At 45.8% G+C, this 25,002-nt stretch overlaps 1 protein-coding gene across 2 annotated transcripts in view; it reads left to right on the top strand.

The window, feature by feature from the left end:
- CHRNA4 (cholinergic receptor nicotinic alpha 4 subunit) overlaps positions 1-25,002 on the top strand; it is a 75,087-nt gene that overhangs the window by 25,793 nt on the left and 24,292 nt on the right. For both annotated transcript variants that reach the window (XM_053394492.1, XM_053394493.1), the window contains exons 3-4: positions 3,214-3,258; positions 5,200-5,309. In XM_053394492.1, the coding sequence (XP_053250467.1) occupies positions 3,214-3,258; positions 5,200-5,309 (155 nt within the window). The remainder of the gene's footprint in view (positions 1-3,213; positions 3,259-5,199; positions 5,310-25,002) is intronic.

The raw sequence follows: 25,002 nt of genomic DNA, 5'->3' as shown, positions 1-25,002 counted from the left end.
TTTGTTTTGAATGTGTACTTAAACGAATAAAGGAGGTGGGGACCTGAACAGAAAGATAGGAACCTGCCTTACACGGAGCCAGACAATTGGTCCATCTGGCTCAGTACAGTGGTACCTTGGTTCTCAAACTTTAGCCGTTCCAAAACCAAAGCAGTCCAAAACCAAGGCACGCTTTCCCATAGAAAGTAATGCAAAATGGATTAATCCGTTCCAGACTTTCAAAAACAACCCCAAAACAGCAATTTAACATGAATTTTACTAATGAGACCATTGATCCATAAAATGAAAGCAATAAACAATCTACTGCAGTCACACAATCAATCCATTAGTAGCTGAACTGGGTTCCACACAGTCACAAAAACAAAACAAAAAGAGCCGCAAAAACAAAAACGCAAAGTAAAGAGCAAAAACAGACAGACCTCAGTGTAACGCTCAAAATGGAAGTGTGGCACTCAAAATGGAAGCTTAACACTCAAAACAGAGCACATTCAGCTTCCATAAGTTTGCAAACTGGAACACTTACTTCCAGGTTTGCAGTGTTTGGGTTCCAAGTTGTTTGAGTAGCAAGGTACCACTGTACAGTATTATCTCTTCTTCTTCTTCTTCTTCTTCTTCTTCTTCTTCTTCTTCTTCTTCTTCTTCTTCTTCTATCACTTGTAGCCGAGTAAGAGTGTCTTCCATAAACACAGTTTTAACAATGAGTCCGTAAATGACTGTGGAGGCCGATTCTGGATCCACACGTCCTTCCACAGTGGGGACATAGATTTCCGGGCGGGAGTTGATCACGGTGAGGATTTGCCAAGCATGCCTTCCTCTTAGCGCATTTCTCTCTTTCGTCCTGAGTTTGAGCGTCTTCAAAGCCCATGACACCTTTGGTAAAGACTGTTCTCCAACTGGAGCACTCACAGGCCAGTGTTTCCCAGTTGTCAGTGTTTATACTACATTTTTTTAATTTGCCTTGAGAGAGTCTTTAAATCTCTTTTGTTGACCACCAGCATTACACTTTCCACTTTTAAGTTCGGAATAGAGTAGTTGCTTTGGAAGACAATCAGCAGGCATTCGCACAACATGACCAGTCCAACAAAGTTGATGTTGACTTACTTACTTCCGGGTTTGAAGTGTTTGGGTTCCAAGATGTTTGAGTACCAAGGTACCATGGTTTGTCTACACTGATTGGCAGTGACTTCCTAGGCAGCGGTTTTCAACCCGTGGGTCCCCAGATGTTGTTGGACTACAACTCCCATCATCCCTCAGCTCTGTCCTTGCTAGCTAGGGATGATGGGAGTTGTAGTTCAACAACATCTGCGGACCCACAGGTTGAGAAAGCCTGCTCTAGGGTTTCAGGCAGGGTTACCTTCTACATGCAAAGCAGGAGCCTAACCACTGAGCTACAGACCCTTCCCTCTGAATACATGTGGAGGGGGGATTCAAGCACGGCTGGTGTCAGAAGTCAGCAACACCCAGCACTTGCCCAGGCCCACACCCCAGAAGGAACCACACTGCTGACCCCAAGTCACTGAGCCCTCCTCCTTGTGGCCACTGCCCTGTTGATGCTCCCTGTGAGCAGCAGTGACAAGAGGGGAGAGAAGGGAATAGCCATCTTCTGCCCTCTCAACGGGGAGATTTTCAAGGTAGGTGTTGGAGGGAGGGAGGCAGCACACAGTTAAACTATGGAACTCATTCCCACAAGAGATGGTGATAGCCACCAATTGTAGAGTTGGAAGGGACCTGAAGGATCATCTATTGCAACCCCGTGCAATGCAGGAACGCAGGAAGGGAGAGCTATTGATGGATACTAAGCGCAATGACTATGCTCTGGCACTGCACTTGGAGGTCGCAATGATTCTGAATACGAGTTGCTGAAAACCACAGGAGAGGAGAGTGCTTTTGTGCTTAGGTTTACTCAGCCTCATGACCAATAAATGGTGGATAATAATAATAATAATAATAATAATAATAATAATAATAATAATTATTTATACCCCGCCCATCTGGCTGGGCTTCCCCAGTCACTCTGGGCAGCTTCCAACAAAATATTAAAATACTGTAATGCATCAAACATTAAAAGCTTCCCTAAACAGGGCTGCCTTCAGATGTCTTCTAAAAGTCTGGTAGCTGTTTTTCTCTTTGACATCCAGTGGGAGGGTGTTCCACAGGGCGGGCACCACTACCGAGAAGGCCCTCTGCCTGGTTGCCTGTAACTTGACTTCTCACAGTGAGGGAACCGCCAGAAGGCCCTCGGCGCTGGACCTCAGCGTCCAGGTAGAACGATGTGGGTGGAGACGCTTCTTCAGATATACTGGACCAAGGCCGTTTAGGGCTTTAAAGGTCAGCACCAACACTTTGAATTGTGCTCAGAAACATACTGGATGGATGCCAGGCTAAAGTGCTGCCCTCCCGGAGCCTTCAGTGGCTAATAGAATCATAACCCCAATAAAGCAAGCTGTTAGAGAAACTGAATGAGATCAGGCCACTGGCGGAGGAAGGGGGGTGCAGTGGGTGCGGCATGCCCCGGGTGTCATCCCTGGGGGGTGACATCACCGCCCCACCCCCTGGGATGCTTGCTGCTAGCCATGGGCGGCTAGCCCTGCTCCCGGGTGAACAGCCTCTGGATCAGGCTGTTAGGCTTGCTTGCTGAGCAGCAGAGAAGCAGATGCATTCCGTTTTACATGAAGATAAGACATTTGGAAACATCTCATTCTTTTAGGTAAAGGTTAAGGGACCCCTGACCATTAGGTTCAGTCGTGGCCGACTCTGGGGTTGTGACACTCATCTCACTTGGCCGAGGGAGCTGGCGTACAGCTTCCGGGTCATGTGGCCAGCATGACTAAGCCGCTTCTGGCGAACCAGAGCAGCGCACGGAAACGCCGTTTACCTTCCTGCCGGAGCGGTACCTATTTATCTACTTGCACTGCGTGCTTTTGAACTGCTAGGTTGGCAGGAGCAGGGACCGAGCAACGGGAGCTCAGCCCGTCGTGGGGATTCGAACCGCCGACCTTCTGATCGGCGAGTCCTAGGCTCTGTGGTTTAACCCACAGCGCCACCCTTCTCATTCTTTTAGCTGATGCTTAAATACATTTATTACTGCGATTACTGGCGACTTGCAAAAATAAGTGGACGGCAGCAACAAAAGCTGCTATTTCAGGAGCTGTTTGTGGACAGTGGCTGTTCTTGTTGAAACTCAAGACTTTCCCTCTTTCCTCCCCTCTCCAGGATGAAAAAAACCAAATGATGACCACGAACGTGTGGGTGAAACAAGTGAGTCAACCAAGATGTTTTATCCCATATTTCTCAGTCCCCTGCCCCAAATGTCTCACTTTTGTCTGTTGAGAAAATAGAGGGTGTAATCCAGTGGGACGTTTTCAAGGGCAAATACGAATGCAGTTGCACAGCTCCATTTCAGTGGTGCTCAGGACCTCAGCACTGGAATGTGTTCAGATATATGTCTTCAACTGGCCAACGGATGTGTTTCTTCAATGAAATAAACAATGTGGAATTAAGAGGGGAAACGAGGCAACCCAAAATGGAAGGGAACGTTGCACCATTGATGAAAGAGCAAAGATTTCCTTTCTAGCTACCAGCTGACATATTGCAGGTGCAAAGTCTATACAAGGGTGACAATGCAATGCAGCTCTCCCAAGCAAGCATTGCGTACAAAAATGCATATGCTAAGGTGCACAAAAATATTAGTGAAAATATATGCACTCAGTGCATTCAGCCTATGGCACCTTCCTTGCTGAACTTCAGGCACATAGCAATTACTTTCTTATTTCAGTAGGCTAATAATAATAATAATAATAATAATAATAATAATAATAATAATTTTATTATTTATACCCTGCCCATCTGGCTGCTTCCCCAGTCACTCTGGATGGCTTACAGCATACCTAAAAAATATAATTAAAAACATCAAATGTTAAAAACATCCCAGTACAGCGCTGCCTTCAGGTGTCTTTTAAAAGTTACATGATTCTTTATCTTCCTTGACATCTGAAGGAAGGGCATTTTATAGGGAAGGTGCCATTACCAAGAAGGCCCTCCACCTGGTTCCCTGTAACTTTGCTTCTCGCAATGAGGGAACCAGCAGAAGACCCTCAGAGGAGGATCTCAGTGTCCGGGCAGAAAAATGGGGATGAGGACATTCCTTCAGGTATACTGGGCAAAGGACGCTTATTGTTTTATGCTCGGCCTGGTTTATTTTCCATGCGCTTTCCTTAGAAATGCTCATGATTAAGTAGTATATAAATGGCTTAAATGAATAACATAACATACGAAATACATTAGGGGAAATTGCTTAAAGGTGAAATAGGCAAAAATGCATACAAATGTGTAGATCAGGTAGAATTCCTGCCGGAAAATGCTGGTGAGTTTTCAGGAGGACCTTTTTAAAAAGAAATTGCAAACTGATCTGGAAATGTGGAGAATTAAACGTAAGATTGGAGAAATGAGAAGCCAAGCAAAAAGAGAATTTGGCATGCTCACACAAGCCCTAGTTAACACCCACCTTGACTCTAAAAAGGGGCCTTGCTGACCTTGAAATCTTGCACCCCCTTTCCCCAGCCCTTTCCTCCTGCTGTTTGCCCCATGTTTGATGGCCACTGTACAGCAATGCCAGAGCAGTAAGGTAAAAGTAAAGGACCCCTGGACGGTTAAGTCCAGTCAAAGGTTTCTATGTAGTTGCAGTGCTCAGGCACAACAGAACACTGTGATGGAAACCAGAGACCACGGAAACGCCGTTTACCTTTTCGCTGGAGAGGTACCTATTTATCTACTTGCACTGGCATGCTTTCGAACTGTTAGGTTGGCAGGAGCTGGGACAGAGCAACGGGAGTTCACCACATCATGGGGATTTGAACCGCTGACCTTTCGATCAGCAAGCCCAAGAGGCTCAGTGGTTTAGACCACAGAGGCTGACACTGTTTGTTCAAGGTGGGTTTCATTTGATGTCTCTCAGAGCCCTGCCTTTCACACAGAATGTGGTTTGTCTCCCTGGGAAATGGGGCTTGAACAGAGCTGGCTACAGCTGGGATCCTGTTACACAAATTAGCATGCAGTGTTTCATACCCACGCTTAATACTGCAAATTGCCGGACGGTAATTCATTTTCTCAAGATGCTAATTAGTTTCATTTTCACTTTTTAGTCCAATTAACTATGCCGATTTTTAAATATATATATAACACTTTTGTTTGGGTTTGCAGGAGTGGCACGATTATAAGCTACGCTGGGATCCCGAAGACTACGAAAACGTGACTTCCATACGAATTCCCTCTGAGCTCATTTGGAGGCCGGACATTGTTCTCTACAACAAGTAAGGTGCCATTCTGCACAAATTTGCTTTGGAAAAGTGGCTTTAAAAGCTTTCCAGAAACCCAATGTCTCATCGGAAGCATTTTGGGGGGTTTTTTTGACGAGAGAAGGGTTGATCAATGTTAAAAGCAGCTCATCTGTGAGGCCATCTTCCCTCAGAAGGGCCTGTTGGATATAGTCTGGTTGGGCTCTCAGTCAGAGGTGCTGACTTGGGAACATTGGGGAATGTTCAGCATTGGGGCCCACCTGTGACATCATGTGTACGATGCGCAGCATTGAGAGGCGGCTGAGATTTGAGCCCAGTGCACTGAGCCTGTTGGTGGACTGGGGAAGCCTCTTGTCTGTAAACTCTAGCTAAACTATAAGTCCCATGTTCCCAGTCTCCCTACAATGTTGTTTAAATCTGAGGAAATGGAGGTGGTGATATGGGTGGGGTGGGGAGTAATAGATTTAGATGTGGTGGCGACTGCATAAGGCCGCCCCCTTCCTGCCAGAATTGCCGTGAGATGTAAGGTTTAACAAACTAAAAAAGCTGCATTCTCCCACTTTTTGTTCATAGATCACCTGCCTCTTAAAAGGACCCAAACCACTATAGCCAGTACATAAATATTAAATCCTGAATATCTGTTCAAAAACAGCCACTTTGGAATTAAAGCATGCCAAAACGAGAACAAATCATTTCTTTTTAAGTCGGCCGTCTCTTGCTAAAGATTTACTTCAGATAGCCTCTGCAGGGTCTGTGTAATTAATAATCCATGAGTACATGAGAATACCTTATGCTAAATGAAACAGCAGCATTTTAATATTATATGATTTGTTTCCTGGATCAGAGCCAAAGAAAGGGAAATATTTGTTTCTGTAATCTTCGCACGTATCGAACTATTGCCTTTCAATGTCACGGAGCTTCAACAGGAGTTGGGACCAGAGGATTTGTTTCGGATTTAGCATTACGATTCCGGTCAGTGTGGAATCAGTAGCTCAGTATAGCAGAACAAATGTGTATTTGGATACTATGAATCTGGACCAAAACATTGCAGGGTAAATGCGTAGCAGACTTGAGCTTAATGTAACTAACCTTGCAGTCCTATGCACCAGGGGTTGGGAACTTGAGGCGAAATCTGGGTCTCTCTATCTCACCACTGGGATGCTCCTCAAGCCACACCCCCTCCTTAGCCACACCCTTATTGGCCCTCTTTCATGCCCTCCTTGAGAATTTTTGGCTGGCTGGAAAGTGTCCTCCAACAATCATCATGGATGGAGGTTAGAGAGTGCCATTCGCATGTCGAAACTAGACTTCGGTACAAAGGTAAAATGTAGATTTTTTTGCTCCGCAAAAAAGGAGCAAATTCCCTGGCTGCCTCACATCCAGGTTTGGGGCAAGTACTCTTGGGTGAGAGAACATAGACTGTAAGTCCTTTAAAAGATCCCCTTCTAAGTTCCTTTCAGGGGACACGGGTGGCGCTGTGGGTTAAACCACAGAGCCTAGGACTTGCTTATCAGAAAGTCAGCAGTTTGAATCCCCGCGACAGGGTGAGGTCCCGTTGCTCGGTCCCTGCTCCTGCCAACCTAGCAGTTCGAAAGCATGTCAAAGAACAAGTAGATAAATAGGCACCACTCCGGCGGGAAGGTAAACGGCATTTCCGTGCACTGCTCTGGTTCGCCAGTAGTGGCTTAGTCATGCTGGTCACATGACCTGGAAGCTGTACGCCGGCTCCCTCGGCCAATAAAGCCAGATGAGCGCCGCAACCCCAGAGTCGGCCATGACTGGACCTAATGGTCAGGGGTCCCTTTACCTTTAAGTTCCTTTCAAAGTTCCCCTCTACCCTCAGCATAGAAAGAATTCACACATTTGTTAAGTTTAAATAGTTTACTTACAAATTCTTCAAAGGTCACGTGCATGTGCTTTTCTATTAAGAATACACAGGCAGTAAAACTTAGGTTCCAGAGTGGTAGATGTTTCTAAAATATTTGTATAGAAACACAAAGATGGCTTGCTTAAGCCACATGGTCTTGGCTTGGAGCAACCAGCCCAGACTTCCTTCCTGGTAGGGTTCACATGCTGGAATGGAAAGAACAAAGGCTTGATAACCCTTTTTCCCAAGTGAGGAGGAGTGACCTAGATAAGCCTGGCAGGAGAGCTTTCTCTATGGTCTTAACCCCTTCATGCCTTAATTAGATTTAAGGATGTTGGTTATACAAGGCTGGTTGCCCCACAGTCAGTTTGGAAAATATATTTAAAAATTCACTATAGGGAACCAGTGAATGCCTATCACTTTATGGGAGATATAGGCATAATCCACAAAGAATTTCAAAGGGAACACAGAAGCACATTATACTTAAATGAATCTTGAGGAAAGGAAAATATAAGGAGGAGTTCATGTGGCACAGTGGGGTGAGGATTATGATGAAATGATTACATGGGGAAATAAAGTGTAAGGTCTTCTATTAAAGCATCAGTTAAAGTAGCTATTACATGCAATGATTAAAGCATGCAAGATTAAAATTGACTGCAATTTAACCATAGCTAAACCTCCCATTAGTCCACCTAAACTCCACTAACCTTATAGTTAAAGTCTTACTCCATTACCAGCCGTATAGTATTTTGACCTCAAAAAGTTAAGGAAACATGACTTGTAGGTTTCTATTCTGAACAGGAGAGAGGTTCAGGTGAATTCAGGTGAAGGTTAGTAGAAATGAACATGCTGGTGGGTTCTCCCCGCCCTTTTCCCACATAACAAAATTTTTGGTTCTGTATTAGGAAATGACAGGTCATGGGGCAGAAAGTTCATCATACCTCTGGTCTTGACTGTCTAGAAGTACCGCCTCTTTGTCTTGGGATGACTGTCATGTTCCTAGGGTCTCACTAGGGCCCCCTCAGACCAAGAGACCCTAAAAGCATCCAACTTCATATCTTCTTCACATGGTGGTCCATTGGGGCAAGAGGCAGCCTGGGCCTAGTCACCATGGAAGAAGAAGAAGAGTTTGGATTTGATATCCCGCTTTATCACCACCTGAAGGAGTCTCAAAGTGGCTAACATTCTCCTTTCCCTTCCTCCCCCACAACAAACACTCTGTGAGGTGAGTGAGGCTGAGAGACTTCAGAGAAGTGTGACTGGCCCAAGGTCACCCAGCAGCTGCATGTGGAGGAGTAGGGAATCAAACCTGGTTCACCAGATTACGAGTCTACCACTCTTAACCACTACACCACACTGGCTCTTGAAGACGGTTTATCCATTTTCCCTCCTCCTGCTGTTTCAGAATCCAGTGGTCCAGGCTGAGAAAAATCTCTGCCTTCCTTTGCAACAGGAAGCAGACAGAGGAAAATCTCTGCCTTCCTTTGCAACAGGAAGCAGACTGTTCCTGAGCCACCGTTGTCAACCCAACAATAGTTTCCATTCCATAGTTTAGCTAAAGCAGGCTCTGAGTGTTTTGCTCCTCTGTGCTTTCACACAGAAACGTCCGCAGTGATTTCAGCTTAGTTATTTACATTTGTTTTGTAGTTTTATTTTAAATGGTTAGCTACCTTGGCTACAATCTCTGTGAAAAGGCGAGAGATCAGTGCAAATGCAAAATCTGCCCTCCTTTCTGATTGCTGTTCATGGGATGATGTGTGGAAAACCATCGCAAAACCTTGTGTTAGAGCTGGTCTCATAATATCCACAGCTTAGCTGGAAAGGAAGGTGTTCTCTTTGTTTGCACATTTGATAGTTCAGCCTTCCTTCTTAAATTGATATTTTTGTACGTGGTTTGATGTGGGCTGCCTGCTCTAAGATCCAGGGTGAAGCAAGACAGAAATGTCAAGGGCAAGCTATGGGAGGCCTGTGAACAGTTTCCTGACTTTTAAAACTGAAATGCATCTGTGGGGAATGAGTAGAGATGGGGGCAGGGGCTGAAAATGTGTGCGGAGCAGCAGTAAGGGTGCTTAACTCTTTCTCTGCAGACTGTTTTTTAATTACTGCTGTGCCCGAACCTCTAATTTCTCAAATGTTTCCTTTCTCCTACGAAAGAGGCTTCCATTCTTCTGCCTCTTTCCAAGGGCATGTTAGAATTTCAATGGCTATGTTGTCTTGAGCTCACCTTATCATGGTAAGGTGATGGTTGTGGTTGGTATTTGTGTGTTTTCTTTCCGTTCAACTTTCCCCCAGTTCTTTGCAGCCTCCCTAGCTGCTTGAGATTCCTGATCTGGAAAATGCCCCACAGAAAGACTCACCCCACAATATCTTCACCCCTGGGTTTTAATTGAAGCACTAGAAGCTAAGGAGTCTCGCTAGTGCAGGCATAGGCAAACTCAGCCCTCCAGATGTCTTGAGACTACAGTTCCCATCATCCCTGACCACTGGTCCTGTTAGCAAGGGATGCTGGGAGTTGTAGTCCCAAAACATCTGGAGGGCCGAGTTTGTCTATGCCTGCACTAGTGAGTGCCTGAGATTGGTGTGGCTGCTGCTTTTGTTTTTAAGGAAAGTCCTCCCTTTTGCCTTAAAATCAAGCCTCCTACACAGGGTGGTTTTTTAAAACAACAGCAACAACAAAAACTAAACAGCAGCATCTACTTTAAAAACAACAACAACGAACAGCTGTCAGACACACAATAGGCAGCCCTCAGACCTTCCCATGCTTACAGGAAAGCCCAGCTGAGGGTGTCACAGGGTTTTCAAGAAATGTGGGCACCCAGGAAGGCTGCAGGGTGTGGACTACTGAAGGGATTATTTGTAGAATGAAACAAAGGACACACCTAACAACCTACTGACCACATTGAAACCACCCTGAGACCTGCGGGTATAGGGCAGAATAATAATAATAATAATAATAATAATAATAATAATAATAATAATAATCTTTTTTTAAAAAAAACCATTTTAAAAAGCAGAGACCTTGCCGACAAAGGTCCATATAGTTAAAGCTATGGTTTTCCCAGTAGTGATGTGTGGAAGTGAGAGCTGGACCATAAAGAAGGCTGATTTCCGAATAATTGATGCTTTTGAATTATGGTGCTGGAGGAAACTCTTGAGAGTCCCATGGACTGCAAGAAGATCAAACCTCTCCATTCTGAAGGAAATCAGCCCTGAGTGCTCACTGGAAGGACAGATCGTGAAGCTGAGGCTCCAAGACTTTGGTCACCTCATGAGAAGAGAAGACTCCCTGGAAAAGACCCTGATGTTGGGAAAGATGGAGGGCACAAGGGGACGACAGAGGACGAGATGGTGGGACAGTGTTCTCGAAGCTACCAGCATGAGTTTGACCAAACTGTGGGAGGCAGTGGAAGACAGGAGTGCCTGGTGTGCATGGGGTCACAAAAAGGCGGACACGACTAAACAACAACAAATAATAATAATAATAGAAAGTAAAGTAAGAACCAATGGAGGCTGATCTATAAGGGCAAACAGGGTACTGTGCTACCCACCTTAGTCTGCCCTTAGCTGACCCCCACCTGCCTGGCATCTTATTTGCAACCAATCAGGGAGTTGCTCTGCCAGCTATAGACTCTGGTTCCACTTTCTACTTGTCTCCTTGCCTTCCATACTCTCCTTCCCAATGAACACCAGCCACTACTGGTAAGCACTACAAAAGCCTTACATCTCACCCATGAGAACTGATTTTTTTCTTCTTCTTCCCTTTCAAACGCATTCTCTTTTGCCCATAGATTGCTTATGTTTGGTTGGCTGGCAGACGGAGTTGGGGGAAATGGAAGTAACAAATTCAAAACAGTTTTATCTTATCACAACCATACATCCCTCCCCCAACTTCTTTTCCACCTGTGCAGAAAGATACAGGATTCCTATGTATTTCCTCTTGTGAGGAAAAGGGTGGTTCAAGGAGGTCAGCTTCGGGTGGACAACTGCCCCACAGGGAACCCTTTCCGCTGCGGCTGTTCTGATGAAATTTGCATCCATGTGCATGAACGTCTCAGAAGTTTGGTAAAACCACAACCTGTCAGGAGCTGGAGTCAGGTGTAGGTCAGCAAGAAAACCATAAAGCACCTGATGTCCGTGAAGTTAACTTTTTTGTTCAAAGAAACAAAGCAGCTTGGTCCTAGTGGTCACAGCATCCCTTCCCAGTAGGTCTTGCCCCCAGTTGTGGGGAATAAAGGTCCTTGCCTTCCCACAGCTCTCTAAAGCTCTACGCCAGTTCCTTTCCCATCAGCCTTAGGTTCCTTCGTCTTGCCTCTCATTGCTCTGCCCTCTTCATTTCTCTGCATGTTCTTGGAGGACGGGGGATGGGGTGGAGCTGGTCTCAAGGGGGTGGGGAGACTCCCTAGATTCTTCAGCAGCCTGCCTCATCTCTCTCTCATTCATATATATATATATTTACAAATAATTTCCAAAAATCATATAACATACTTTCTTATCTTATACAGTATTTTGGACTTCCACCAACCGCATCTGAAGATCTTTCAGTCTTTATCACTTAATCTACATTTCTTAATTTCTCTATTACTTTTAATTGTCCTTAACGGATAACTCTCTTCATAAGCTTCTCTGCAATATTTTGCATAATCCTCCTTACAAAACGTCTTGCAGTCCTACTAGCGTAATCTGCTTATTACAGTCGCTTTTCAGATAGTTCAAATATTTACTCCAGTCCTCTGAGAATCTCTGGTCCCGCAGGTTTCGGATCCTTCCTGTCATCTTATCTAATTCTGCATATTCCATTAATTTCATCTGCCATTCTTTCATCGGAAACTTTTCTTGCTGCTGTTACTGCATATAAAAACAATTTACTATCCTGTTTTTCAATATCTTCCTCTACAATGCCAAGTAAAAATGCTTCTGGTTTTTTTTTATAAATGTATATTTCAACATCTTTTTCATCTCATTATATATCATTTCCCAGAAGCTTTCTTACATTCCCACCACATGTGATAAAAAGATCCTTCTTTTTCTTTACATTTCCAACATTTATTACTTATTTTATACATTTTAGCTAATTTCACTGGTGTAATATACCATCTATACATCATTTTCATCGCATTTTCTTTCAACGCATTGCATGCTGTAAATTTTAATCCTTCCTGCCTCATCTCTGTCTCCTGACCCTGCTCATTCTCTCTTGCCTCTTAGTCTGGCTTGCTCTCTGCCGCAGACTCTTCTCTCTCACTAAGCCCTGTTACCTCTTCAGCTCCCAACACCTCCTCCTCCCAGTCTCCTCCCTCTCCTCCCTCTGACCACTCATCATTGTCCCCCCACCAATCCCCTGGCTCTGAGCCTTCTTCCCCGGGAGTTCCCTCAGGGATTCCCCAGCTGCTGCCTCCCACCACTCCACTTCACCCAGTCACAACAGCAACAACAGAACCTTCCGGGTCACATCTAGTTTGGCCGTAACTATAAAGTAAACATAACAACACAACTCTAAGCCTTTCGTGTTTCTTTCACCAGGGAGAAATAAAGACGAGGGGAAGTGAAACTGAGATTTGATATTTGTATCTTCCAGGGACGCATCCCCAATAGTTGTTCAGTTATCCTCTCATCTTGGCTCATCATTGTCAAAAGCTTCTACCGTCGTTCTCTAGAGGACCAAATTAAATCAGTAACTGGCGAAGCTTGTTCCAGGGAGTATATATACTTGTCAAGATTCATGAAGAATCTAAAGCCAAATTAATATCCTAAGGGGGAATTAGTATGCGGTAGGATTTCTCTTCGGCAAGCTCTGTTAGATTAGTTCGAAGGCTCAGAGAATAGCAGCACACACAAACCCTGCCCTAGACCTTGGCAAAGGCCTGTGCCAATGGAGGGCTATGCCAATGAGGCTTCCCTCATTGCATCTTTATTATTTATTTCTTTATAACCTGCCTTCATTGATTCTGCTTCACTGACTATGCAAAAGCCTTTGACTGTGTTGACCACAGCAAACTATGGCAAGTTCTTAAAGAAATGGGAGTGCCTGATCACCTCATCTGTCTCCTGAGAAATCTCTATGTGGGACAAGAAGCTGCAGTTAGAACTGGATATGGAACAACTGATTGGTTCAAAACTGGGAAAGGAGTACGGCAAGGCTGTATATTGTCTCCCTGCTTATTTAACTTATATGCAGAATTCATCCTGCGAAAGGCTGGGCTGGATGATTCCCTAGCCGGAATTAAGATTGCCGGAAGAAATATCAACAACCTCAGATATGCAGATGACACAACCTTGATGGCAGAAAGTGAGGAGGAATTAAAGAACCTTTTAATGAGGGTGAAAGAGGAGAGCGCAAAATATGGTCTGAAGCTCAACATCAAAAAAACTAAGATCATGGCCACTGGCCCCATCACCTCCTGGCAAATAGAAGGGGAAGAAATGGAGGCAGTGAGAGATTTTACTTTCTTGGGCTCCATGATCACTGCAGATGGTGACAGCAGCCACGAAATTAAAAGACGCCTGCTTCTTGGGAGGAAAGCAATGTCAAACCTAGACAGCATCTTAAAAAGCAGAGACATCACCTTGCAAACAAAGGTCTGTATAGTTAAAGCTATGGTTTTCCCAGTAGTGATGTATGGAAGTGAGAGCTGGACCATAAAGAAGGCTGATCGCCGAAGAATTGATGCTTTTGAATTATGGTGCTGGAGGAGACTCTTGAGAGCCCCATGGACTGCAAGAAGATCAAACCTCTCCATTCTGAAGGAAATCAGTCCTGAGTGCTCACTGGAAGGACAGATACTGAAGCTGAGGCTCCAATACTTTGGCCACCTCATGAGAAGAGAAGACTCCCTGGAAAAGACCCTGATGTTGGGAAAGATGGAGGGCACAAGGAGAAGGGGACAACAGAGGACGAGATGGTTGGACAGTGTTCTCGAAGCTACCAGCATGAGTTTGACCAAACTGCAGGAGGCAGTGGAAGACAGGAGTGCCTGGTGTGCTCTGGTCCATGGGGTCAAGAAGAGTCGGACACAACTAAATGACTAAACAACAACAACAACAACAACCTGCCTTTCTCTCAGAACCAGAACTCAAGGCAGCTGAGAGAAATTAAAACAAAAAGAGATGGAAACACACATGGCTGAAACCATATCAAATGTCATGGTCAAAAAGTAATTGAACTATGTAAAAGAAAACCCATATCAATTAAAATACAAATGGCGAATAGGGGTGGGGTGGGGACAAATAGTACAACACACCATTAAGAGCCTTTTCCTTCAAAGCAGTCAATTCCCAAAAGTCTGCTGGAATAAAGCAGTCTTCAGCTTTATTCCAGAAGGAGAACAAGGTCTTTCTGAAGGTTTTCCCAAACTTGGGTCTCCAGTTGTTTTTGGACTACAATTCCCATCATTGGTCCTACTAGCTATGGAATGATGGGAGTTGTAGTCCAATAACAGCCAGAGACCCTGTACAGCAGGAGTTGGCAAAGTTTTTGTGGCTTGGGCCGGTTCATGGTCCCGCAGACACCGTGGTGGGCTGAAGTGCGCACCCATGCATGCACCAACGCTAAAGTGTTGGTGCTCACCTTTAAAGCCCTAAACGGCCTCAGTCCAGTATACCTGAAGGAGCGTCTCCACCCCCATCATTCTGCCCAGATGCTGAGGTCCAGCACCAAGGGCCTTCTGGCATTTCCCTCGCTACGAGAAGCCAAGTTACAGGGAACCAGGCAGAGGGCCTTCTCAGTAGTGGCACCTGCCCTGTGGAACGCCCTCCCATCAGATGTCAAAGAGAAAAATAACTACCAGACATTTAGAAGACATCTGAAGGCAGCCCTGTTTAGGGAAGCTTTTAATGTTTAATAGGTAATTGTATTTTAGTGTTCTGTTGGAAGCCGCCCAGAGTGGCTGGGGAAACCCAGCCAGATGGGCGGGGTCTAAATAATAAATTATTATTATTATTATTATTATTATTATTATTATTATTTCCACTACTCCTTCCAGTGCAGAGGAGGCATGCGCAGCTTCCCATTGGTTGCAGGAGCTTCCTTCAGCCAATGGGAAGCCGGCCAGCATCACGGAAGGCGGTCCCTGCTCAGCTCCATGTCTGTTTAGAGCGGTGCAGAGGAGCCGAGTGAGCGTCAAGTGCCTGTCAAATGTTCCATTTTTCCTCTCTCCCTTCCTTCTCTTTCTCTTGCCCGTTGTAGGCTTCTTGTGGGCACCTGGTTGGTCATTGGATGAGATGGGCTACTGGCATGGTCTAGCAGGGCTGTTTTTTATGATAGCAGCACAATGCATATTCACTGAACACTGTCAGAAGCTCATTCTGGGAAAAGGAATACACTTTTGGTCAGTTCCACCAATAATAATAATAATAATAATAATTTATTATTTATACCCCGCCCATCCGGCTGAGTCTCCCCAGCCACTCTTGGTGGCTCCCAATCAAATGTTAAAAACAGTACAGCATTAAATATTAAAAACTTCCCTAAACAGGGCTGCCTTCAGATGTCTTCTAAAGATAGGATAACTGCTTATTTCTTTCACATTTGAAGGGAGGGCTTTCCACAGGGTGGGTGCCACTACCGAGAAGGCCCTGTGTCTGGTTCCCTGTAACCTCACTTCTCGCAATGAGGGAACCGCCAGAAGGCCCTCGGTGCTGGATCTCAGTGTCCGAGCTGGACGATGGGGGTGGAGACACTCCTTCAGGTATACAGGACCGAGGCCGTTTAAGTAGTTTGTAGTTTGGATTTGATATCCCGCCTTTCACTCCCCTTCAGGAGTCTCAAAGCGGCTAACATTCTCCTTTCCCTTCCTCCCCCACAACAAACACTCTGTGAGGTGGGGCTGAGAGACTTCAGAGAAGTGTGACTGGCCCAAGGTCACCCAGCAGCTGCATGTGGAGGAGCGGAGACGCGAACCCGGTTCCCCAGATTACGAGACTACCGCTCTTAACCACTACACCACACTGGCTCCCAATTTAGGGCTTTAAAGGTCAGCACCAACACTTTGAATTGTGCTCGGAAATGTACTGGGAGCCAATGAAGATCTCTCAGGACCAGTGTTATGTGGTCCCGGCGGCCACTCCCAATCACCAGTCTAGCTGCCACATTCTGGATTAATTGCAGTTTCCGGGTCACCTTCAAAGGTAGCCCCATGTAGAGTGCACTGCAGTAGTCCAAGCGGGAGATAACTAGAGCATGCACCACTCTGGCAAGACAGTCCGCGGGCAGGGAGGGTCTCAGCCTGCGTATCAGGTGGAGCTGGTAGACAGCCACCCTGGACGCAGAATTGACCTGCGCCTCCATGGACAGCTGTGAGTCCAGAATGACTCCCAGGCTGCGCACCTGGTCCTTCAGGGGCACAGTTACCCCATTCAGGACCAGGGAGTCCCCCACACCCGCCCGCCCCCTGCCCCCCCAAACAGTACTTCTGTCTTGTCAGGATTCAACCTCAATCCTATGGCCTCTCTTCCACCTGCTAGCCCTGCCCTGTGCCAACACGCTGATCTCAATTACAAAAAGGGCCACCTTTGCCCTGTGCTCTCTTTGCCCCTTCCCTCTCTTCTCTCGCCAACTCTTTCTCCACCTAGAACACCCTCTGCCTCAGCCGAAATTGCTCAATGCTGTCAACAGGGAGGGAGCGTTTTTTGCTTTATGAAACAGCAGCCAAACCATTCCTTACAGACAACTGCAGAGTCAGCAAGCGAAAGTCATTGTGTTTTGGTTTATTAAGACAATTCCATTTGTAGGAACGGCTGGGGGACTTGGCAGGCATTTATACCGAGGTATTTACTGCAGATTAACAATGCTCTGCCAAGAAATCTCAGTGAAGCAGGACGCGGAGGAGGAACCGGTCCAAGGCAGGATCCACTTGGTGAAGAGCCATAGCTCAGTGGAAGATATCCCTGCATGCAGAAGGTCTTGAGTTCAAGTTCTGGCACCTTTAATTGGGTGGCTCCTTACATATAATCATTATCATATAGAAGGGGACACTGATCTGCATAACATTTGCACAGGCTTGTATAAATACACACTTAGAAACAGATGGTGCTGTTTCTAGAGCCAACAAAAACCTTTTGCAGGCTACCAGACCTGGAGTGTCATAGACTATATCTCCCTAGAGTGGTGAGCTGGACAGCTGACTGGTTGGCTAGGAATCCCTCCTTTTATTCCTCTACCTTTGTGGCTTCTGCAAGGCTTGAAGGGCAGAGGTCTTGCAGGGAGCTTACCTGAAGGATTGCCATGTAAACATGCAGGACTGAGCTAATAAACACAACCCATTACCTTTGTAGTGTGCTGGACTAAGACCTGGGAGTTGTTGTTGTTTAGTCGTTTAGTCGTGTCCGACTCTTCATGACCCCATGGACCAGAGCATGCCAGGCACTTCTGTCTTCCACTGCCTCCCGCAGTTTGGTCAAACTCATGCTGGTAGCTTCGAGAACACTATCCAACCATGTCGTCCTTTGTCGTACCCTTCTCCTTGTGCCCTCCATCTTTCCCAACATCGGGGTCTTTTCCAGGGAGTCTTCTCTTCTCATGAGGTGACCAAAGTCTTGGAGCCTCAGCTTCACGATCTGTCCTTCCAGTGAGCACTCAGGGCTGATTTCCTTCAGAATGGAGAGGTTTGATCTTCTTGCAGTCCATGGGACTCTCAAGAGTCTCCTCCAGCACCATAATTCAAAAGCATCAATTCTTCGGCGATCAGCCTTCTTTATGGTCCAGCTTTCACTTCCATACATCACTAAAGACCTGGGAGATCAAGGTTCAAATCCCCACTCAGCCACAAAGCTCCCTGGGTGACCTTGGACCAGTCACCATCTCTCAAGCAATCCTCCCTCGCAGGGTTATTGTGAAGGTGAAATGGGGAGATGAAGAACCACCTACACCACCTTGAGCTCCTTGGGACACACATTGAATAATAATTAGAGCCAATGCACTGAGCTTAATAGATTACTGGACAGACCAGAGGGATCAGGGTTCAAATTTGTTTGCTGCAGTGCAGTCCTGTAGAAGTCTGCTCAGAAAAGCAAGCCCAGCTGGTTTTAATGGGAGTGGCTCCCAGGTGAGTGAATCAAGGATTGCAGATCACAAGTCTATTTCTTTGACTGTCATCTGACAATATAGTTTCATGGTACAATCCATGGGGAAGTTTTCCTGTTAAAATGCCTTGCAGGGTCCACACGAGGGCAGAAATATCAGTTCGCTAATGTGCTCTTCCTGCATGCATACAAACCGAAGCAGAACTAGGTTAGTCAAATACAGCTTCCCCCATCATCTAGCCCCTGGCTAAACATTAAAGAGGGACAACTGTTAACATTAGAATTGCAATATCCTCCAATTAAAGAAACCCTTTGTTCAGCAAATATCGGGTACGGAGGAAATTAGAGCTACACATTAATGAGTTTAGTGGGGGGGAAGCATTCCCAACTTAAAGCTGAGGAACAGATTTGAGGCCACTCTCAAGGGGACCCAAAAACTCCAAGGCTGAGATAATACAACAATGCAAAGAGTCTGCTCTTGCAATAGCTATAGATCCAGCAACAGCACTTTCCCCTCTCAAGGGTGCCATACAGCCTGTCACTCTCATGAGGTGCAGAAGCACCCATGAGCATAAAGGATGGCAACATGGGATGATTGAAATCTGGTGGAACATGGCAGTGTATAGATCAAAAAGCCACAGTTCTATAACATCACAGATAATGCAATGTAATGGGAACATTAGAAAGCAGGGCATAAGGACCAGGAAAGATGTTGGCATCTGTCTGTCCCAAAGACAAGGGAGTGGACAGATCCTTCAAGTGTCCCTATTTTCTAGGGACAGTCCCAGATTTACAGGAGCCACCCCAGTTTTTGATTTGATCCTGGAATTCCCCGCTTTTTCTTAAAGGTAATGGGACCCCTGGTCATTAGGTCCAGTTGTGACTGACTCTGGGGTTGCGGTGCTCATCTCGCTTTATTGGCTGAGGGAGCTGGCGTTTGTCTGCATGTGGCCAGCATGACTAAGCCACTTCTGGTGAACCAGAGCAGCGCACGGAAACGCTGTTTACCTTCCTGATGGAGCGGTACCTATTTATCTACTTGCACTTTGACGTGCTTCCGAACTGCTAGGTTGGCAGAAGCTGGAACCGAATGACGGAGCTCACCCCGTCGCGGGGATTTGAACCGCCAACCTTCTGATTGGCAAGTCCTAGGCTCTGTGGTTTAACCCACAGTGCCACCCGTGTTCCTTAGGGTGTCCCTATTTTCATCGGAGTATTGCTGGAGGGTATGGAGTTACCTGACCCTTGAGCCAAGGAGATAATTAACTCTACAACCTTTAGAAGACATCTGAAGGCAGCCCTGTATAGCAGGGGTCGGCAACCTAAGGCTGTCCTATTTTTTTAAGTGCTGTGCTTAATTGCACACACACAAGGATATGAAGAGAAATGAACATACTGAGGGATCGCGCACTGGCATGGAAATGTGGAGAATTGAACTTAAGAATGGAAAAAGGGGAACCCGGGAGAAACTGAAAATGATGGATTCACCCATCTGTACTGAGGCAGGATTTGAATCTGGGTCTTCCTAGTCCAACCACAGGCTCACACTTGCTCTTTCCTTCCTTCACCTTACAGTGTGACTGGTTGCCTGTCAAACATCTCATTTTCCCCTCTCCCCCTTCCTTCTCTTTCGCTTGCGCATTCTGTCTTGCTGGTACAAACCATGGAGGTGCAGAGGGTTGTTTTCCACTCCTGGTGGAAATCCAGAAGCACACTGGAGATCGCTTTTGACAACACCACCTCTAATGCTGGCTTCTGTGTACTGGTCTGATATTAATAGCAGAAAAAGACAGCTGGGGAGCATGCAAGGGAGGCAATGACCTGCTTTAGGAATTCCTTTATCCTCCTGTGGTGAGACACTAGGAAGCAATTATGTAAAGTTCTCCGGAACAGTCGTTTTTCATTTGGATCATGAAAAGTGAAAGCTCCCTTCATCCCCCTTTTTCCCCTCTCCCACTCCTGCTCACATTGTGCTCTTCACAGTTCCATGCTTTCCCCACATGTAAAAAAATTAAATTAGATTAAAGCAAGGAAATCCACAAACCTTGTAATAATGGCTTCCAGTATTAGAAAATTGGAGCAACGCGGTTTGCCGCAGCTGCCACTTCCTTCCATTCATTTGCTCCCCTCCACCTCCATCTCCTCCCTGAACCTCTGAGATGGAAAATATGATCACAGAATCATAAAGCTGGGGTGACCTCAAAGGTCATCGAGTCCAACCCCATGTTGACGTGGCAGGGATGTTTCCAGCAGCTAAGTCTGTCCCATTTCAGTCTCGCGGGCAAATGATAGGTCAGTTTCATCCTATTGTATGCCATTTCATCCTGTGCGCCATCCCATTGCATGTCATTTCATTGTTCACATTGTGTGTGTGCTTTTTATATAAGCCACACACTTCTTACATAAATCCACCCTTTGCTTATGCAAAATACCCATTTTTTGGTGCATGCTTTTTGCGCATGGAAAATGCACACCAAATCTTGAGAAAGATGTAATCCATCCGGGAGTTGCATTCAGTTCTACAAGTGAGTTTGGGAGCACTCCAGCAGCATAGCTGTCAAAGTTTCCCTTTTTAAAAGAGAAATTCCCTTATTCCGAATAGGATTCCTCGCAAGAAAAGGGTAAAAGTTGACAACTATGTGCAGCAGGTCTTTTGCAAAAAGCAGGCTGACTGTATCCCTCACCCCTGCTGTAAATGCAGGAAATCTAGCAGTACAATGTTCTTGATAGACGCTTTAATTCCTTCTCTCCTTATTTCTGTATGCTGCGGGTTGAACCTGGTGTCTCCTGCAAATTCCTTTATGAGATACCTGGTCCACCCTTTTCAGACGAGTGTGTGGATGGGAAATTAGATAACCACCAAACTTTGTACTTCTTAGAATCATAGAACTGTAGAACTGGAAGGTACCACAAGGGTCATTTAGTCCAATCCCCTGAAATACAGGAATCTTTTGCCCAACATGAATATTTATACCACACTTAAGAGTAGAGGAAAACACCCTAGGAGGTGGTGGGAGGAACTCAAGAAATTTAAAGCTGTAGCAAACTGAGCATCTGAATTGAATAAAGGGATTAGATTCAGGTAGGGATGTTAATGTTGTTTGATGACTGGATTTCCTGCTGATCAACTCCCGTTCGGAAACCAATGTCCACACTGTGGAAGGATGTGTGGATCCAGAATTGGCCTCCACAGTCATTTACGGACTCATTGTTAAAACCGTGTTTATGGTTTCAGCTATGAGTGATCGCCAAAGAAGAAGGAGAAGGGATGTTAAGGTTGTTTGATGACTGGATTTCCTGCTCAAATCCACAGTGGAACAGGGGAAGGTAGCAGAACAGAACTGAAAGTGTGGAAAGAACTCCCCCCCCCGCACACTTTTGCAGAAGCAAAAGCTCTCACCAGAAAGCAAAGGCCTGCAGAAAAGAGAGATTCTGCCTTCAACTTGAAATAAATTATTAAATCTGCTCCACATAGAAGCAACGCGTTTTTCAGCCATCATCTCCCCAGACAGAACTCATCAAGGGGAAACCATGTTACATTTGTGAAAAGTACAGATTCCCGCCTCCCCGCCCTCCCTTCCAACTCTGCCAGGTTGCTTCAATGCACAGATGTAATGCGACAGCCACAACACGAGGATTAGATTGCTTTTACGTGGGGTGGGGTGGTTTCTCAGTACAGAGAAAATGAGGAGAGGCAGGGGTGGTGCACTCACACGAGAGGTGCAGCAGGAGAAGATGACGAGAACGGAATGTTTCTGAGAAACTGAGATGGGCCCTGATCCATGCTCGTTCTATTAGATGTTCTCCTTTCCTTCACTGTAGGTGAGTGGTCAATTCTGATGACCAGATTAGAGGATACATTTGCTACAGGCTGGCACCTGGAAGGTTAGCCCTTCCTGTAGATAGAGCCATCATCATAATGTTGTTGGCATTTGTCTGTCTCAGGAGCCAGCAGAGGGGTGCACCTTTGGGGGTGAGGTCAAGCTGTTGGAAGGTTGCAGTGCCTGCTGTGGCTACAGAGACTGATACAGGAGAGACATGTTTTTGTTAGATTTCTGTGTGTTGCCACTGTGCAGTTCTTTGAGTCACAAGACTCTGTTTACATTCCAGACATTCCAGGCTGTTGGAAGTCTCACGGAAGATGGGAGACGGATGTGATGTTTACTGGTTTCCTGTTCCTTTGTTTTTCAGTTGCTCTCTGCTTTCACAGAGAGAGCATGTATATTTCTTTTCTTGGAGGACTCGACCGGAAGAGTCACTCGGTCGAGCGCAAGCCCAACAGTTTTGTTGCAACTGGGGCAGATGAAGGTGTTCGGTTGTGCTGCTGCAGATGCATGATGGTGTTTCTTCTCTTTGTGTTCCTCCCAGCCATAATTTCTCCTCTGGTCACTGCTATGAATGCACGACCTAACTGTCTGTCTGCAGAGTGACATGGCTGATTAATGTTGTTTGATGGTTCAGTAGCTCACGTATCATCTAGCTTAGTCCTCAGTTCCAACCAGGGGAGCCAACATGGATACAAAAAGGTAAAGGTAAAGGATCCCTGGATGGTTAAGTCCAGCCAAAGGCGACTATGGGGTTGCGGCTCTCATCTCGCTTTCAGCTTTCCAGGTCATGTGGCCTGGGTCATGACTAAACCGCTTCTGGCGCAACGGAACACTGTGACGGAAACCAGAGCGCATCACAAATGGGAAGAGTGCTGTTGACCTCAGGTCCAGCTTTCAAGCTTCCCAACGGCATCTGGTTGGCCACTATGGAGACAGGATACTGTGTGAGATGATTCTTTGGACTGGTCCAGCAGGGATATTCTCACGGTTGTACAGTGGTACCTCGGGTTACAGATGCTTCAGGTTACAGACTCCTCTAACCCAGAAATAGTACCTCGGGTTAAGAACTTTGCTTCAGGATGAGAACAGAAATAGCGAGGTGGCAGCGGGAGGCCCCATTAGCTCAAGTGGTGCTTCAGGTTAAGAACAGTTTCAAGTTAAGAACGGCGCTCCAGAATGAATTAAGTTGTTAACCCGAGGTACCACTATATGCTTTTTCCAGGTGGGGTGTGGTATCAGGGATGCATCACATTATTTCTCTGGGTATCTGAAGGCAGAACGGAGAACTTGGCAGAAATGGAGGATCAGGTTTCTCCCAATGTAACGTGCAATGGTTTTGTGCTAAGTTATATGCACAAAAGGGACACAGGTGGCGCTGTGGGTTAAACCACAGAGCCTAGGACTTGCCGATCAGAAGGTCGGCGGTTCAAATTCCCACAACGGGGTGAGCTCCCATTGCTCAGTCCCTGCTCCTGCCAACCTAGTAGTCGAAAGGACCTCAAAGTGCAAGTAGATAAATAGGTACCGCTCCAGCGGGAAGGTAAACGCCATTTCCGTGCGCTGCTCTGGTTCGCCAGAAGTGGCTTAGTCATGCTGGCCACATGACCTGGAAGCTGTACGCCGGCACCCTTGGCCAATAAAGCGAGATGTGCACCGCAACCCCAGAGTCGGCCATGACTGGACCTAATGGTCAGGGGTCCCTTTACCTTTACCTTACATGCACAAAAGTTCAAAGAGTTAGATGAAAATAGGCACACGGTCAACTAAGAAGGGAATGGTGGTTGGGACTTTGCAGCTGGGCTTGGGTTTGGCTGTTATAATTATGAAAGGGACATGGTATTTTTTTTCCAGACAAGAGACCAGACAGACATTTCATTTACTTGCAAGCCGACTGAATAATTAACTTGCACAGCATGCAGACATAATGTGCGACATTGTGAGGTCATTAAGATTCCATCGCAATCTTTCGATCAATAAGACATCATTTGACATGCACAAATTTTGCTCCCCAACCCCGCAATTCCCGTGGGGAGCCTGATGGTAGTACAGCATGGTGGCAGCTGAGAGGATGGACTCTGAATCAATAAATCCCCATTTACATCTCACCCTTTCCATTAAACCCCAAGCTGGCATCAGGGCAGACACTATTGCTGAGTCTCTGACCTCTCCCTTGTATAATGTGCTGGTCATCATATTGACTTTCCTTACTGGGCAGTTGGGGGAATTGTTGAGATAATGTATGTTTGGTAGTGTATGTATGTTTTGAAAACTGTGAAATGCTTTATGCAATTATTATTATTATTATTAGTAGTAGTAGTAGTAGTAGTAATCATTACTACTGCTACTATTTGCTCTTTATGTCTGGTTCACACAACCAGTCATCATAAGATGTATTTTGGGCAGAGGGTGATAATAATAATAATAATAATAATAATAATAATAATAATAATAATAATTTATTATTTATACCCCGCCCATCTGGCTGGGCTTCCCCAGCCACTCTGGGCTGCTTCCAAAAAAATATTAAAATACTGTAATACATCAAACATTAAAAGCTTCCCTAAACAGGGCTGCCTTCAGATGTCTTCTAAAAGTCTGGTAGTTGTTGTTCTCTTTGACATCTGGTGGGAGGGCGTTCCACAGGGAGGGTGCCACTACCGAGAAGGCCCTCTGCCTGGTTCCCTGTAACTTGGCTTCTCACAGCGAGGGAACCGCCAGAAGGCCCTCGGCGCTGGACCTCAGTGTCCGGGTGGAACGATAGGGGTGGAGATGCTCCTTCAGGTATACTGGGCCGAGGCCGTTAAGGGCTTTAAAGGTCAGCAGCAACACTTTGAATTGTGCTCGGAAACGTACTGGGAGCCAAAGTAGGTCTTTCAAGATGTAGCTTTGTGAACACACCAAGCCACCCTACATCATGCAATTGCTATTTAACAGATTCTGGAAATCTATATTTTAACAAAATGTTATCCAGGATTGTGTGCCTGAGGATCTAACAAGT

The sequence above is a fragment of the Podarcis raffonei genome, chromosome 6, assembly GCF_027172205.1.
Source record: "Podarcis raffonei isolate rPodRaf1 chromosome 6, rPodRaf1.pri, whole genome shotgun sequence".
In the NCBI taxonomy this organism is placed as follows: domain Eukaryota; kingdom Metazoa; phylum Chordata; class Lepidosauria; order Squamata; family Lacertidae; genus Podarcis; species Podarcis raffonei.
This window is presented reverse-complemented; position numbering and strand designations above follow the sequence as displayed.